Source organism: Hordeum vulgare, chromosome 3H (assembly GCF_904849725.1).
Source record: "Hordeum vulgare subsp. vulgare chromosome 3H, MorexV3_pseudomolecules_assembly, whole genome shotgun sequence".
Lineage (NCBI taxonomy): Eukaryota > Viridiplantae > Streptophyta > Magnoliopsida > Poales > Poaceae > Hordeum > Hordeum vulgare.
In genome coordinates this window covers 239,391,734-239,406,025 of record NC_058520.1, presented here as the reverse complement: position 1 = coordinate 239,406,025, position 14,292 = coordinate 239,391,734, and the positions used below count along the sequence as shown (strand labels likewise).

General features: G+C 47.4%; 1 protein-coding gene across 9 annotated transcripts in view; it reads left to right on the top strand.

The window, feature by feature from the left end:
- LOC123443593 (metal transporter Nramp4-like) overlaps positions 1–13,952 on the top strand; it is a 55,739-nt gene extending 41,787 nt beyond the window's left edge. The window contains exons 6-14 of one of the 9 annotated variants that reach the window (XM_045120035.1): positions 161–270; positions 733–914; positions 1,372–1,441; positions 9,858–10,028; positions 10,191–10,295; positions 11,277–11,402; positions 11,489–11,584; positions 13,393–13,496; positions 13,611–13,952. In XM_045120035.1, coding sequence (XP_044975970.1) covers positions 161–270; positions 733–914; positions 1,372–1,441; positions 9,858–10,028; positions 10,191–10,295; positions 11,277–11,402; positions 11,489–11,584; positions 13,393–13,496; positions 13,611–13,689 — 1,043 coding nt within the window. In that variant the 3' untranslated portion in view covers positions 13,690–13,952. Of the gene's footprint in view, positions 1–160; positions 271–732; positions 915–1,371; positions 1,442–9,857; positions 10,029–10,190; positions 10,296–11,276; positions 11,449–11,488; positions 11,585–12,331; positions 13,175–13,392 lie in introns of those variants that run through there. The other 8 variants (XM_045120036.1, XM_045120037.1, XM_045120034.1 and 5 more) reach the window with 8 other exon arrangements.
- The last annotated feature ends 340 nt before the right edge of the window (positions 13,953–14,292 follow it).

Sequence of the window (14,292 nt, the reverse complement as noted above, 5' to 3'; positions counted from 1 at the left end):
AATCCAACTTAGTACTCATATCGTTTTTGTAGAATTTAGGGTGGGGATGGTGACTTTTGCTGGAGTACATAGCTGAAAAATTGAATGATTTCCTCTTTTCAGTTATTTTACTTTGATATATACTTATGTCTTGTTATTGTTATTCATTATGTTTATACAGTTCTTGGAACTGCTTTAGCATACAACATGGTGCTTGACCTTCCTTTCTGGGCTGGTCTACTGATTTGTGCGGCAACCATTATACTACTTCTCGGATTACAGAGCTATGGGGTAAGACATTACATCCTGCTGAAAAACAGAAGGGAAAAGTATTTTAAGAACTCGCAGTAATCAAAATATCGTCCCTTCCATAGGTATATTGCTGTGTGAAATCATCAGAGGCCTCGATCTCTGTGTATACACAGTCGTACATGGAATAGATACAAAGGTTGTTAGAGTTACAAAGGATGTGCTCGATCCACTTTGCACTGTTTAGTACCAGGAGCTGAAATTTCGTAGATGAGACACTTACGAGCTAGGATTTCCCATTAGCCTTTATATCATAGAAAATATGTAAAAAATATCTTTTTAATGGATATCTTCGCAAATGGCCCACCCTGGCCCATTGGTCTAGATCCTCCACTGGTTACAAGAGACTTCATATGCAACAGTATCTGATAGCAAGAACACATTCATTGTTTCGTATGATGTTAATAAGTGCACTGATATTTATAAAGTCCCTTTTCTCTTAAGGTCCGGAAAGTGGAGTTCATGATTGCAGTGTTTATGCTCATCATGGCCTCTTGCTTCTTTATAGAGCTGAGCCATGTCAATCCTCCGATGAACGAGTTAATTGAGGGGTTATTTATCCCAAGACTTAATGGACATTATGCTATCTCAGATGCAGTCGCACTGATCAGTGCCCTTGTTGTACCGTAAGTATGGGACATATTTGTTGCTTCATCGGTCATCAACATTAACATTGTATTCTTATGGGAATCTGAAATAAGAACATGTATTTGCAATAATTGTTCCTCATAGACATTTTATGTTTGCGAATTGCATGCCGATAATAAATTAAGGGCACATGAAAAACTAGTCGAATTGATATTTATGGTTACAAATCAACTATTCAGTTGTACATCATCGTTTCCGGCTACATAAATATTCTCGTTCACTCTTGCACCTATTAACAAGACTATCCACTAAGGTTATTTTATACTCTTGGATGATTGATTGTAAACGTTCAGTCACTATTCCACAAATGAACTGTTGTCTTCTTTTTTTTGAGGGAAAAATGAACTGTTGTCACCCAAAAGCATAGGGTTTTTTGTCTAATGTGTACTAAAAAGAAATAGCTTTCGCTAATTTTAATTTTTTTGGACATACTAGGCACAATCTCTTCCTACATTCTTCTCTTGTTTCATCACGAAAATTACCATCATCCTCTGAAGCAGTTAAGGTAAAGATCCAAATTTAGTATTTTTGTTCTATTTTAAATATTCTACTTAGAGCTACTTTTTCTATGTGCTTACAATACTGTATGCCCCATACACAATATAGCTCTTAAATGCAGTTGGCCATAGTGATTAATTTCTTGTTGCTTTTAAGAAACAAAAGGAAATATTATTTGCCACGGGCTGGTGCTTGATTGGAATGGAGGTTGTAGTCGTGGGAGATTGGAGGACGAGGGCGAACCCCTCACCGGCCTATTGTTGAAGAAGGAGGTGAGGAGGGGAGCCGAGACGCAGGTGCACGAGGGGAGAATGATTAGATTATTTCTTGCTTGCTTTATTGATCCCAAAGGGGTGGCTATAAGTAGCCTGATTACAAGACCCGGATTACAAACGTAACAGACTCCAACTCTAATTAGGTGTTGGTAGCGTAACCTTTTTCGGGACTAAATCTTTCCAACTTAATACCCAGACTCCTAAATCTAAAAGGACTCTGTAATTAAACTAGGACATAACTGGGCAGGTCCAGGGCCCTTGTGCCTACAGGACTGGCCCCACATGACATCTCCCCCTCCATTCTGAAACAGCTTGTCTTCGAGCTGGAAACTTGGATAATGGTCGCGGAAGGCTGTGACATCTTCCCACGAGGCAGCAGACGCAGGCTGTCCCTCCCATTGAATGAGCACCTGTTGTACACCGCGAGCAATATGAGCACGTAATTCTTGGATGGGAGTTGGATGTACTCGACCCTGAAACAGTGGGGGAAGCATCGGCGGACCTTCAGGTGGGGGACCATGGTATTTCTTCAGTACCCCGACATGGAAGACATTGTGAATGCTGGCGCGTGGGGGTAGCTCCAGACGGTAAGCAACCGTATCTATTTTAGCGAGGACCTTGAAAGGCCCATAGTATTTGGGAGCCAATTTCCCTTTTGCGCCTGCTCCGAGGAATGCCGCCGGCCGGTGCTGCAGACGGAGCCAAGCCCACTCCCCAACATCAATGGAAAGGGCCCGATGCTTGTCATCATAGTAATGATTGTACAGTTGTGCTTCCTGAAGGAGACGCTCGCGGATGTCGAGTAAGAACTGGTCGCGGTCGACGATCTGCCGCTCTACCGCCTGATTGCGAATCTCGCCCGGAGTATATTCGTGGAGAGATGGGGGATCCCGTCCATAAACCACCCTGAAAGGAGTGTCCTTCAACGCTGAATGATATGAAGTGTTGCAGCAGTACTCTGCTCATGTCAACCATTGGAGCCACTGGCGTGGGCGATCCCCAGTGATGCAACGAAGGTACATCGTGATGACGTGATTTACTGCTTCCGATTGTCCATCGGACTGCGGATGGAAGGCCGAACTCATGTGCAAGCGTGTTCCCGTGGCTGCAAACAAAGCCTTCCAAAATCTCGAAGTGAACACCACATCTCTGTCCGAAACGATGGATGTTGGAAATCCATGAAGTCGTACAATGTTGGAGAAGAAGGCCTTAGCAACAGACTCGGCAGTGTATGGATGCGCACGGTCCACTACGGTAAGGATAACACTTTTACCGCCCACCTTTGGTAGTGCCTCACTGAAATCGATGGAGATGTCTTCCCAGACACGAGATGGAACTGTCAAATGCTGTAACATGCCATCCGGATGAAGCTTCTCCATCTTGTTGCGTTGACAAACCGGATAAGCACGGATATACTGATGAAGTGCTGCCCTTGCTTGAGGTAGATGGAAATCCCGGCGGAGATGATGTAACGACTTTTGTATGCCTTCATGGCCCGCACCGTGGGCTACAGCCAGGACCTCCCCGACCAACTGTGACGCGGGTGGCACATAAGCCCGCTGCTGAAAGGTAACAATGCCATCGATGAGATCCCAAGGTTGTCCCAACTCGCTAGACTCCAGCTGTTCCCTGAATGTGATGAGCGTCGGGTTAGTGTGAGTGGCCTGACGGAGAGCTTCAAATATATCGAAAGAAGGCCCGACGATGGCGAGTGCATGGCCTGTAGGAACATCATGGCGAGAAAGAGCGTCGGCGACGATGTTTTGGCGTCATGGTTTGTATTCCACGGTGAAGTCTAACCCCAATAGCTTACCCAACCAATGATGCTGGGGGATGGTAGCCAGGCGTTGGTCCAGCAGAAACTTGAGGCTTTAGTGGTCAGTTTTGACGACAAAAGCACACCCCCAAAGGTAGGGCCGCCGGTGGCGCATGGCGTGCACCAGACCAATGAGCTCCCGCTCGTAAGCAGCGAGAGAGGCATGGCGTGGAGCGATGGTCTTGCTGAAATAGGCAATCGGCCCACCTCCCTGATGTAGTACTGCACTGAAACCGGACCGAGATGCATCACATTCCACAATAAACGAAACGGCAAAATCCGGTAACTGGAGCACTCGTGCTGTGGTAAGAGCAATCTTGAGAGTGTCAAACGCGTTGGTCGCCTCAGATGTCCAGAGAAACCCATCTTTCTTGAGTCGCGATGTGAGGGGTGGTGTAATGGTGCCGAAATCCCAGATGAACTTGCGGTAGTAGCCGGCAAGACCCAAGAAATCACGCACAGCTCGGACAGTGCGCGGAACTCGCTAGTCCACCACGGCGAGAACCTTATCGCTTCCCATGGCAACTCCTGCTGCATAGATGACATGACCAAGGTAAGCCATGGTTTCCTCCCCAAATGAGACTTGGAGCGCCTGAGAAAAAGCTGATGTGTGCGCATAGCCTCCAAGACGAGCTTGACATTACGAAGGTGATCCGACCAGGAAAAGCTGTATATCAAAATGTCGTCAAACAAAACAAGCACAAACCGACGAAGGAAGGGACCGAGTACTTCGTTCATGAGTGCTTGGAACGTCTCTGGAGCGTTGATCAGGCCAAAAGCCATCACCACAAACTCAAAAAGGCCCTCATGGGTGCGAAATGCCGTCTTGTGGATATCTTGAGGGGCCATCCGAACTTGGTGGTAACCGGACCGGAGATCCATGTTGAGTATATTGATTATTAGGAAATATGAGATAGACAAGGATTTGTCCTACCTTGCCTTGTACTCCTATATATATGCCCATGAGGTTCAAGCAATAAAATAACTATTCCACCAATCCCTCTATTCTCGTTCAACATGGTATCTGCCACAAGTTCCTAGACGTAGCCGCCGTTCGTCGCTTCTGCCCCGCGCGCCGCCCCTGGGGCGGTCGGTCTCCATGACCACCGCCGGGGGCCATGCCGCCCGTACCTAGGGTTCGTCCGCCGGTCCTGTTGACCGGCTGCCCTAGAGAGTCATTTTCCCCGATCTCTTGATCCGGGTTTTTCTCTCTCACGCCGGTCTCTTGGTCAGCGCTCTTTCTTTTTGGTTTTCCGATCTAAGATCGGTTTGCGTCGCCTACCGCCGCCGTCGTCCACCGCGCGTGTACTTCGACATCTGCGCGATCCGACCTCTACACTGACCCAACGGCCTCACGCGACGCGGCGGCCCCTTCTGGCCGTCGATCACGCGTCTCCTGTCGTCGTCCTGCACCAGCCGTCGCCGCTCATCTCCAACCAGGACTGCTTCATCATCACCTACCTTCACCGTCGCCTCTCGTACGGTCTCGCATCGGCTGCCGGCTCTCGCAGCATCGGCCGGCTCCGGCCACATCGGCCACGCCGCCTGCGTCGGGCCGGCTGCCTGCTCCGGCCACGTCACCTGCGTCGGGCCGGCTGCCTGCTCCGGCCACGTCGCCTGCGTCGGGCCGGCTGCCTGCTCCGGCCACGTCGGCTACCTCGGGCCGGCTGCCGGCTCCGGTCGCATCGGCCTCGCCGGCTACATCGGGCCGGCTGCCGGCTCTGGCCGCGTCGGCCGCATCATCCTCGCCGACTGGGCTCGCCACCTCGCTTTCGGCTCCGCCTCCACCGTCATGGCCGACCTCAACTCAGATGCCTCTACCCCGCCTCCATCGAGCGACGTCCCCGACATCGCGTGCGATCGGATTGATCACCCGCACGTCCGCGATCCACCTCATCTACGCCGTGCGACCGATCTGGCCCATCCGTTGCACGCGCCTTCGCAGTTCCGGTGAAGGCTGTCCCGAGTAAAGTGTGCCACTCCATCAATCGAGCAATGGGCTGTCGCTGCGGTCTTCCCGCTGTCACCCCGACCCGCGCGCTGCCACCTCATCGCCCCATCGGGCCGTAGCGCCGCAGCGCGTGGTCCACTCCGCCGTCCTCGCGCGTCGACTTCCTGTGGTATTCGCCGTGCCATCTCCTTCGGCACAGGAATGCCATCGTCTGCGCCGGATTTCAAGCATCGCTGCCACGTACCTACCCAGCCGCCGTCGCCGCCGTCAGGCCGCCGCCGCCGTCAGGCCACCGCAGCCGCGTCGCCCGTCCACCCTCTTCGTCATTCGTCCAACACCAGCTCCTCGCCAGCGTCGACGTCGTCTACCCCGACTCCTCGACATGACGTACAACTTGTGCAGGTCCGTCATCTACGCATGTGTAACGCCCCGGACACACCCGCCGGCGGTCGTTACTCCTGGCGGGATCTAGACCGACCCCACATATCAATACTAGTCATGCGCACCCGGGATCAACTTCCCGGTCGGTCACCCATCCTAGAACTACTCCAAGCTGAGCATGCTTAACCTGGGAGTTCTGTTCGAATGGGCTCCCAGAAAAGAAGGAATTCCTTATTTATATGAGTAGTCTATCACCCCTAATAAGCCAGGCTATCACATACACCACTACTCAGAGGAACGGACGTCCTCGTCGGGTCACAGGAACATTCCCTCTTGGCACAAATGTCTGTGCATCCAGTCGAGTACATGTACCATGCCGTGTGCCACGACGGGTCACAAACGTCATGAACAACATGACTGCGCACCTGTCCGCAAACATCCGTGTAACCGCGGGGGTCGGCTCTGATACCAACTTGTAATGCCCCGGACACACTCGTCGGCGGTCGTTACTCCTCGCGGGATCTAGACTGGCCCCACATATCAATACTAGTCTTTTCTGCACACTTTGTCCTCACTCATGCGCACCCGGGATCAACTTCCCGGTCGGTCACCCATCCTAGAACTACTCCAAGCTGAGCACGCTTAACCTGGGAGTTCTGTTCGAATGGGCTCCCAAAAAGAAGGAATTCCTTATTTATATGAGTAGTCTATCACCCCTAATAAGCCAGGCTATCACAGCATGCCAGTGCTGGCAACACTGAAGCGTGCCTTCGTCCCCGGTGCGTTCCCAGGCTTGGCAAACCTGGAGCGACGCATCATCAATATCATCTTCGTCCGTCTACGCATGCCTGATGCTGGCAACACCAATGCGTGCCTTCGTCCACGAAGTGTCCCCGGGCTTGGCAAACCCGGCGCGACGCGTCGTCAAGTACGTCTCCTTCCCAACGCATCACTACTTCGACACCACTACGCCCATAACTGACTCGGCGCCCCCTTGCGCCCGCGGCTCCACGACGACTTCCTCGACACCGGCTACCTTGACTCGACATCGACCACGGCATTCTTCGCACGACTACCTCGACCACGGATACACCACCCTACGCTCTCGGCTACCTCGACGTCGGCACAAAGGGCTACCGCCTTGCTTGAGCAACCTCGTCGGTTTCCACTCCAGCCACAACTTCCGCGATGCATCAACCGTTACGACTGTGGAGGGGATGAACGTCGGCTTACCTTCGGATTCTTCTCCAGTTTCACCGTGTGTGTCGCTACCGTTGTGAGTGCGGGGGGATGTTGAGTATATTGAATATTAGGAAATATGAGATAGACTAGGATTTGTCCTACCTTGCCTTGTACTCCAAGTTGATCATTGTACTCCTATATATATGCCCATGAGGTTCAAGCAATAAAATAACTATCCCACCAATCCCTCTATTCTCGTTCAACAATCCAGTTTGGTGAAAAATCGAGTGCCTTTAAGCTCATCCAGCAGTTCATCGACAACTGGAATAGGAAACTTGTCCTTGATGATGACAAGGTTGAGTCCCCGATAGTCGATACAGAAACGCCAAGAACCATCATGCTTTTTGACAAGTAGAACGGGTGACGAAAACACCGATGAACTACGACGTATAAGACCACGAGCCAGCATCTCAGCACATTGTCTCTCCAGTTCATCCTTTTGAATAGCCAGGTAGCGGTAGGGTCATACAACGATGGGCTGAGTCCCGGGAATAAGGTGAATATGATGGTCATGGGCGTGCGGCGGTGGAAGGCCCTAGGGGTCGACGAAAACGTCGGTGAATGTGGTCAGGAGGCTGTAAAGGAGGTCCTTGCCGTCGCACACATCTAAATGGGCAGGCCGTCCGGGTGAGCCGAGTCCTCACCACTCCACGCAGTGATCCAAGTGCCAAAACGACGTCCATTTGGTATTAAAATCCCACAAAATTGGCCCAAGAGTTTTGAGAAAACGCGTACCAAGGACGACGTCGAATCCGCCCAATGGTATGGCGTGCAGGTCGACAATGAAACGCTCTTTATCAATCGTGATAGTAGCCTGCTGAAAGAGTCCGCGGCAGTCCGAGGCGGCGGTCGGAGGAGAAAGGCATTCCCACGACGGTGGCCAGGTCTTCGTGGGTGAAGTTATGAGCGCTACCGGAATCAAGCAAGGCGACCAGGTAACGATCCCCGATGCGAAGAGCGACGTGCATGGTGTCACTGGTGGGGATCCCTGTGATAGCCAGAAGCGAGATTTTGGCCTCCTGGAAACCCCCGAACTGCTCTTCGTCGTCGTCTGCTGACTGAATGTAGAAAAGACGTTTGCAGCGATAGCCCCGAGCGAACTTCTCATCACAGTTGAAGCAAAGGCCTTTGGTGCGCCGTTCATCCATCTCGGTCGGGGTTAACATTTTGAAGACGAGTGCTGGCGTGGAGCTGGAGGATTCCAGTAAGTCCGTACTAGGGGTTGCCATGGGCCAGAGTGGACGGCTTGGGCGTGGAGCGGCGGCCGTGGCTCCGGTGATAGTATTGAGGTGCTCGAAAGAGATGGCCAAGTCCATAGTCCCGTCCAGGGTCGCAGGTTTAAGCATCTCGACCTGAGTTTTCATGGGCTCGCCCAAATTGTTGGTGAAGATATCACGCTCGTCGGCGTCAGCAATGGGACGCACATGAGAGAGATTCTCGAGGAAGCGCTTGAAGTATTCCGCCACGGTGCCGGCGTGTGGAGATCAGCTCACCAAAGGGATTGGCGCGTGTCGGTTATCCGAAGTGGTTAGCGATGAGTTTTTGAAACTCTCCCCAAGACGGCCGCTGGCCCAAATTTGCCTCAAGATGGCCATACCGTAAGGCAGCGACGTCGGTGAGGTGGTAGGAAGCGAGCAACGTCTTGTCGGAGTCCTGCATCCGCTGACCGAGGAAGAACAAGTTGCAGCACGTCAACCACGGCCGTGGATCGTTGGCCCCGCCAAAGAGGGGAAGTCGATTTTGTAGAGGCATGGGCCCGATCGGACTGATCGGACACGGCGGCCGAGTTGGCCGTGGCCCTGGTGTGGGACGTCGCCTCTGGAGGCCGCATGTGCCCGAGGCCAGCAAGTTGAGGCGTGCCCTTCCCTTCAAGCCGGAGGAGGGCCAGATTCTGCGCGCGCTGTTTTTGCGACGTATCAGCGAACTGGCCCTCGAGTATTTCCAGTGTCTCCGCGATGGACTTGAGGGTGGCACGGTCCTCGGCGCGTTCCGCCCTGGCGGTGTGGTTTTCTTCGGAGAGGCTGTTGAGAGTAGCGGCCACGGCGCCATGGTCCTCCTGCTATTTGGCGGCGAGTTCTTCTAGGGTTTGCGGAAGAGGCGGTGGCGGGAACATGGCCGCCAGGATCGACGAGGAATCTGATACCAAGTTGTCACGGGCTGGTGCTTGATTGGAACGGAGGACGAGGGCGAACCCCTCGCCGGCCTATTGTTGAAGAAGGAGGTGAGGAGGGGCGCCGAGGCGCAGGTGTACGAAGGGAGAGAGATTAGATTATTTTCTACTTGCTTCATTGATCCCAAAGGGGTGGCTTTAAGTAGCCTGATTACAAGACCCGGATTACAAACATAACAGACTCCAACTCTAATTGGGTGTTGGCAGGGTAACCTTTTTCGGGACTAAACCTTTTCAACTTAATACCCTGACTCCTAAATCTAAAAGGACTCTATAATTAAACTAGGACATAAGTAGGCAGGTGCAGTGCCCTTGCGCCTATAGAACTGGCCCCACATGATATATTTGTAGTAAACCATAATATGCGAAGTGTATGAATTGCCAAGAGGAAATAAAAGAAGCCAAAAGGGGGGAAAAGAACTACAAACGTAAGCTAATTACACCATGCATTAAAGCTGACATGATTGTACAATATACTATATAACAAGGTCATAGCATTTGCAGATATTGCTAGATCTATGTTATCCACTTCTTTCGTTCTAGTTGCAAGATTACCAGTACATATAATTTTAGTAATATTTTTTGCAGGATGCATCTATGTTCTTCTTGCTAGAGAATGCATTCGCTTTGTTTCTTGCGCTCGTCATAAATGTTGCCATAGTATCACTCTCTGGAACTGTATGTGCTGATAATCTTTCACTGGATGATACGAACACATGCAGCACTCTCACTTTGAAGTCAGCATCCATACTATTCAAGGTTTATATTTCCCCAAACATAATTGAGAGGTCATTCGCCTTACATTTCAGAAGTATAATAGGATTCACCATAAAGAATAGACCATACATATTATGTATATAAAAAAATCATAGAAGGAAATTATCATGTATACTCTCTGTGGAAATAAATTTTATTTTACAGAATGTTTTGGGACGGCCAAGATCATTTGTTTATGGTTTGGCATTATTAGCTTCTGGACAAAGCTGTGCAGTGGTTACCACCTACTCTGGGCAATATATTATGCAGGTAAAGTTATAACATTGTTAATTTGTATTTTGAATTTAAGGTATAAGCTCATGCATATAAATTATATTTGTTAGAAAATTTAGTCCATTACATGACATTTTATTGGATTCACAAATTCATGCTGTGCACATTTATTTTATATTACATTATTACTTAATATAAGACCAAGTACAATGTTATTCGAAAATTGAACTTATTATAAGGGAATGAAGGTCCTGCAAAAAAAGTGAATAAAGTGGAAAAACTTATATGCCAGCCATAATTCTTGTGGATTGGAAAATTTATTACCATATTATATGTAAATAACGTTACCAACATACTTATTGAAAATACAGTGGTGCACATGGTTTCTGTTAAGCTTCATGCACTAGCCAACGCAACCAAAAGTCCGAACTGATGAAGAAGGCTATTCAATCCGCATATACACTTCAACAGTTCCATGCGCATCCATTATCAATAGTAAAATCTAAAAATAGAAAAAAATCAAACACTTCTAAAATTTTAGGTAATCAAACTTAGTTGACGGTTCTATCCATATGTGAAGTTTTGCTAGGAAATGACACCCGTGGTATTCTTAGCGAAGAAAATAAAATTGGACCTGCAAATTACCTCAAACATGGTCCTTTTTATAGCAGTGTTTTTTTGCCTAGAATATCGCAGATATCATTTGTTCATGAAACTTCACATGTGAGTAGAACAGTCTATCATGTATGTTACAAAAAAAAGTAGAATTGTCTGGGTTTTTTTTCTATTTATAATGGGCACACATGGAACATGTTCCGAAAATCTGTGCCCCATACTTACTCACTAATAAATTATATTTGTAGTTTGTTTTCATTATCATCTATTTAATATTCAAAACATAGAATAACATTCAAGCCTTAGTTTTGCACTAAATGTACATACGGTATTTAGTTCTTTGTACATGATCCCGTCGCCCAATGCCCCTCGGTATAATTTATCTAACATGAATATTCACAGGGATTCTCAGGGATGAGGGTGTGCATCATATACCTTTTTGCTCCCTGTCTAACCATGGTGCCTACTTTGATAATTTGCGGCATTGGTGGTGCTTTACGAGTTCGTCAACTTATCAATATAGCAGCGGTCACTTTTCCAGCTCAACACACCATAAAGTAAATGAATATACAGGGTATGTGAATGTTTGATGATGTTTTATTTCTGTGTTGCAGATCATATTGTCGTTTGTGCTGCCATTTGCTCTCGTTCCTCTCCTCAAATTCAGTAGTTGTTGCTCAATGATAGGACCGTACAAGAACTCAACATGTGTAAGCTCACTCATACTATGTTTATTACCATGATACATAATAACTTGCGAGGTGATAATAACATAAAAACGATATATATTTTAGTATTGTCCAACCTAATATTTTCAGAGTATTATCTCAGTTGCCCTTCGATGAAATGGGAGAATCAACTCATCGAGGACTATTCCCTTGTTTAAACACGAGACCCACTCCGAGTCGCTCCATGAGCATACTCTAGTCTAGAGTGTAGGTGGACGCACTGTGGCTCCCGTGGTCAAACCCTCGCAGCATCAGGATTGCATCGACGAAAAGAATGCATTCAGACAAAAAGGGGACCGAACCATGCACCATGGAGAGCGAATTTCGTCGCTCAATCTACACCTACCGCCGCAAGCTTACGTTGCGTTCACTAAGAAGTTTTGCATTTACTTGTACACATCTACTCATATTGATGCCACCAACTGCCTGGACACTGTTACCTGTCCTATTATTGTCGTTGGTCACCCGCACTATGATATATGCCAATCTGGTTCACATCAGCGGACAGCACGGGTTGTGGTGGGTGCGGCCAATGGCAACAATAGGACGCGGGATTATGTTTCAGAAGCGGCATTTAGATGAGTAGATGAGTGCGAGTAGCTGGAAAATTTCTCACTGGGCATGATGTATGCTTGTGGTGGTTGGTGTAGACTGAACGACAAAACTCATCCTCCACGATGCATGGTTCGAGATCTTTTTTGTCTGAACTGTTTTTCCTCGGTGATGCAGTCCTCATGGCGTGAGGGTTGGACTAGGGGACTACGGTGCCTCAAGGATGTGAAGTTGCGATGCTTTTGGTTGTCCTTCGCAACTAACCTATTTTAGTTGCCGTAACCAACGATAAGTATCTTTTTTAAACAGGGTAATTTTTTTTGAATTTAGAGATATAAATATTAAATTTATTCATATTTTTTTAAAAGTATTCATAGTTTGGTGGTGTGTGCATCATATGGTACATGGTTTTAGTAAAATGGTCACATGAAGTTTACAAGAAATTGAATATTAAGACTACATACATCCGCCATCACATGTAATTTTGGATCTTTGTTGGACCTCCAGACATCCAGAAAGTAAGAGTAGACAAGCTTCCGGTGTGAATAATAGGTAGTGACAATCACAAGAAAAGTCTTATTGATGGCATACTTTGTGTTCTTTTTCTTATTTGAAGGTCGAATTTAACTTTAGAGTTATGTATCTTGTGTCCATAAGTCAAAATAATTCTCATCTTGCTAAACATTTGGATCTCAATCAGATGTCATATTGCTTGTGACGACCTAAAAACAAACAAGATTGCATACATGATGCTGCATATCAAAGTACTCGTTTACCAGGAAACTAGGTATCGGTTACAACACATCCCTTTTTTTCAACAAAGAGCAAAATGCTCGTATCAAAATGATACCAAATTACACCCGGCGTCTGTAAAGACACAATATCAAGACCAAGTCGAGACTTCAAGGATGCACAAAGCCAGAAAGATTAAGAGGGAGGAAAAACAAAGAGAGCCTACAGATAAGCATCATCATCATCTTTGAGAAAGGAAACGATGTGCAGGCTCCACCGTTTTCGGGTGAGGGTCGGATCTTGAGTCCCCCCCACCCCCCCCCCCCCCCCCCCCCCAGAGCACGTGTAGGAGAGACTCCAAACCCAAATTCATACAAGTCCCTTCTCTTATTACTCGATGATTCCATAAATAGTTCGTTATTTAGGTTATGCTACTTGTTTTAAAATAAACTTATGCGACATGGATTTGAAGTTATTCGTTCTTCTTGCACCTTAAATTTGTGCAGATCACGAGAGTATCATGGATCCTGTCTGTGGTGATCATCGGCATCAATACTTATTTCTTTTGTACTACCTTCGTGAGTTGGCTTGTATATAGTGACCTACCAAGGTTTGCTAAAGCAATAATTAGCACACTCGTCTTCCCTTTCATGGCGGCCTATATTGCAGCAGTCATTTACTTGGCTTTCAGAAAAGTTAGTACTAATGTCGTACTCCCTTCCAGTTCAGTTTCTTGTGAGATTGAAGTGGCAGAGGTGCCAATACAAGACAACAAGGATGAAGATTTGGCTCTACATTGCTAGATTGAAAGATCGGATCCAGACCTTATTTTGGAGATGGTAATATCTCGATTTCTTCAAGAATGATGCTGCTTTGGGTGCAACTAGTGCGATCCAAAATGTCCCTTGTAACTCTTCGCTGAACAAAGCATCAACTAGTTCATGTATAGCATATCATCACTCAATGGATGTCATATATAGTGGGAAATCATTTACTGGTCTTTTAGTTACTCAATTGTTTGTCATGTACGTTCAAATAGGCACCTAATATAAGGTATTTCTTCTCATGGACTACTTGTGCATATTGTATATTAAAACTGCTATCTGGTCTCTTCAAAAGTATTCATATTGTGGAGAAATGCTACCCACCAGCTGGTCAGTTTTTCAAAAGACTGACTAGATAGATAGCCAGAATAGGGACAATTGCAAAAAGAAAATAAAAAAGTAACAAAAACAATCACTGATTTTCATTTTTCTTACAAAAAGCAACTGGTCATATATAATGATTTTTTCAAATAGCATGAATTGGGGCCAGCTAGTATATCCTATAGCCCAACAATCAGCCATATGGAGTTGCCACATCAGTTATATAGTCAACCTGATAACCCAATCATACACAAGTCATAC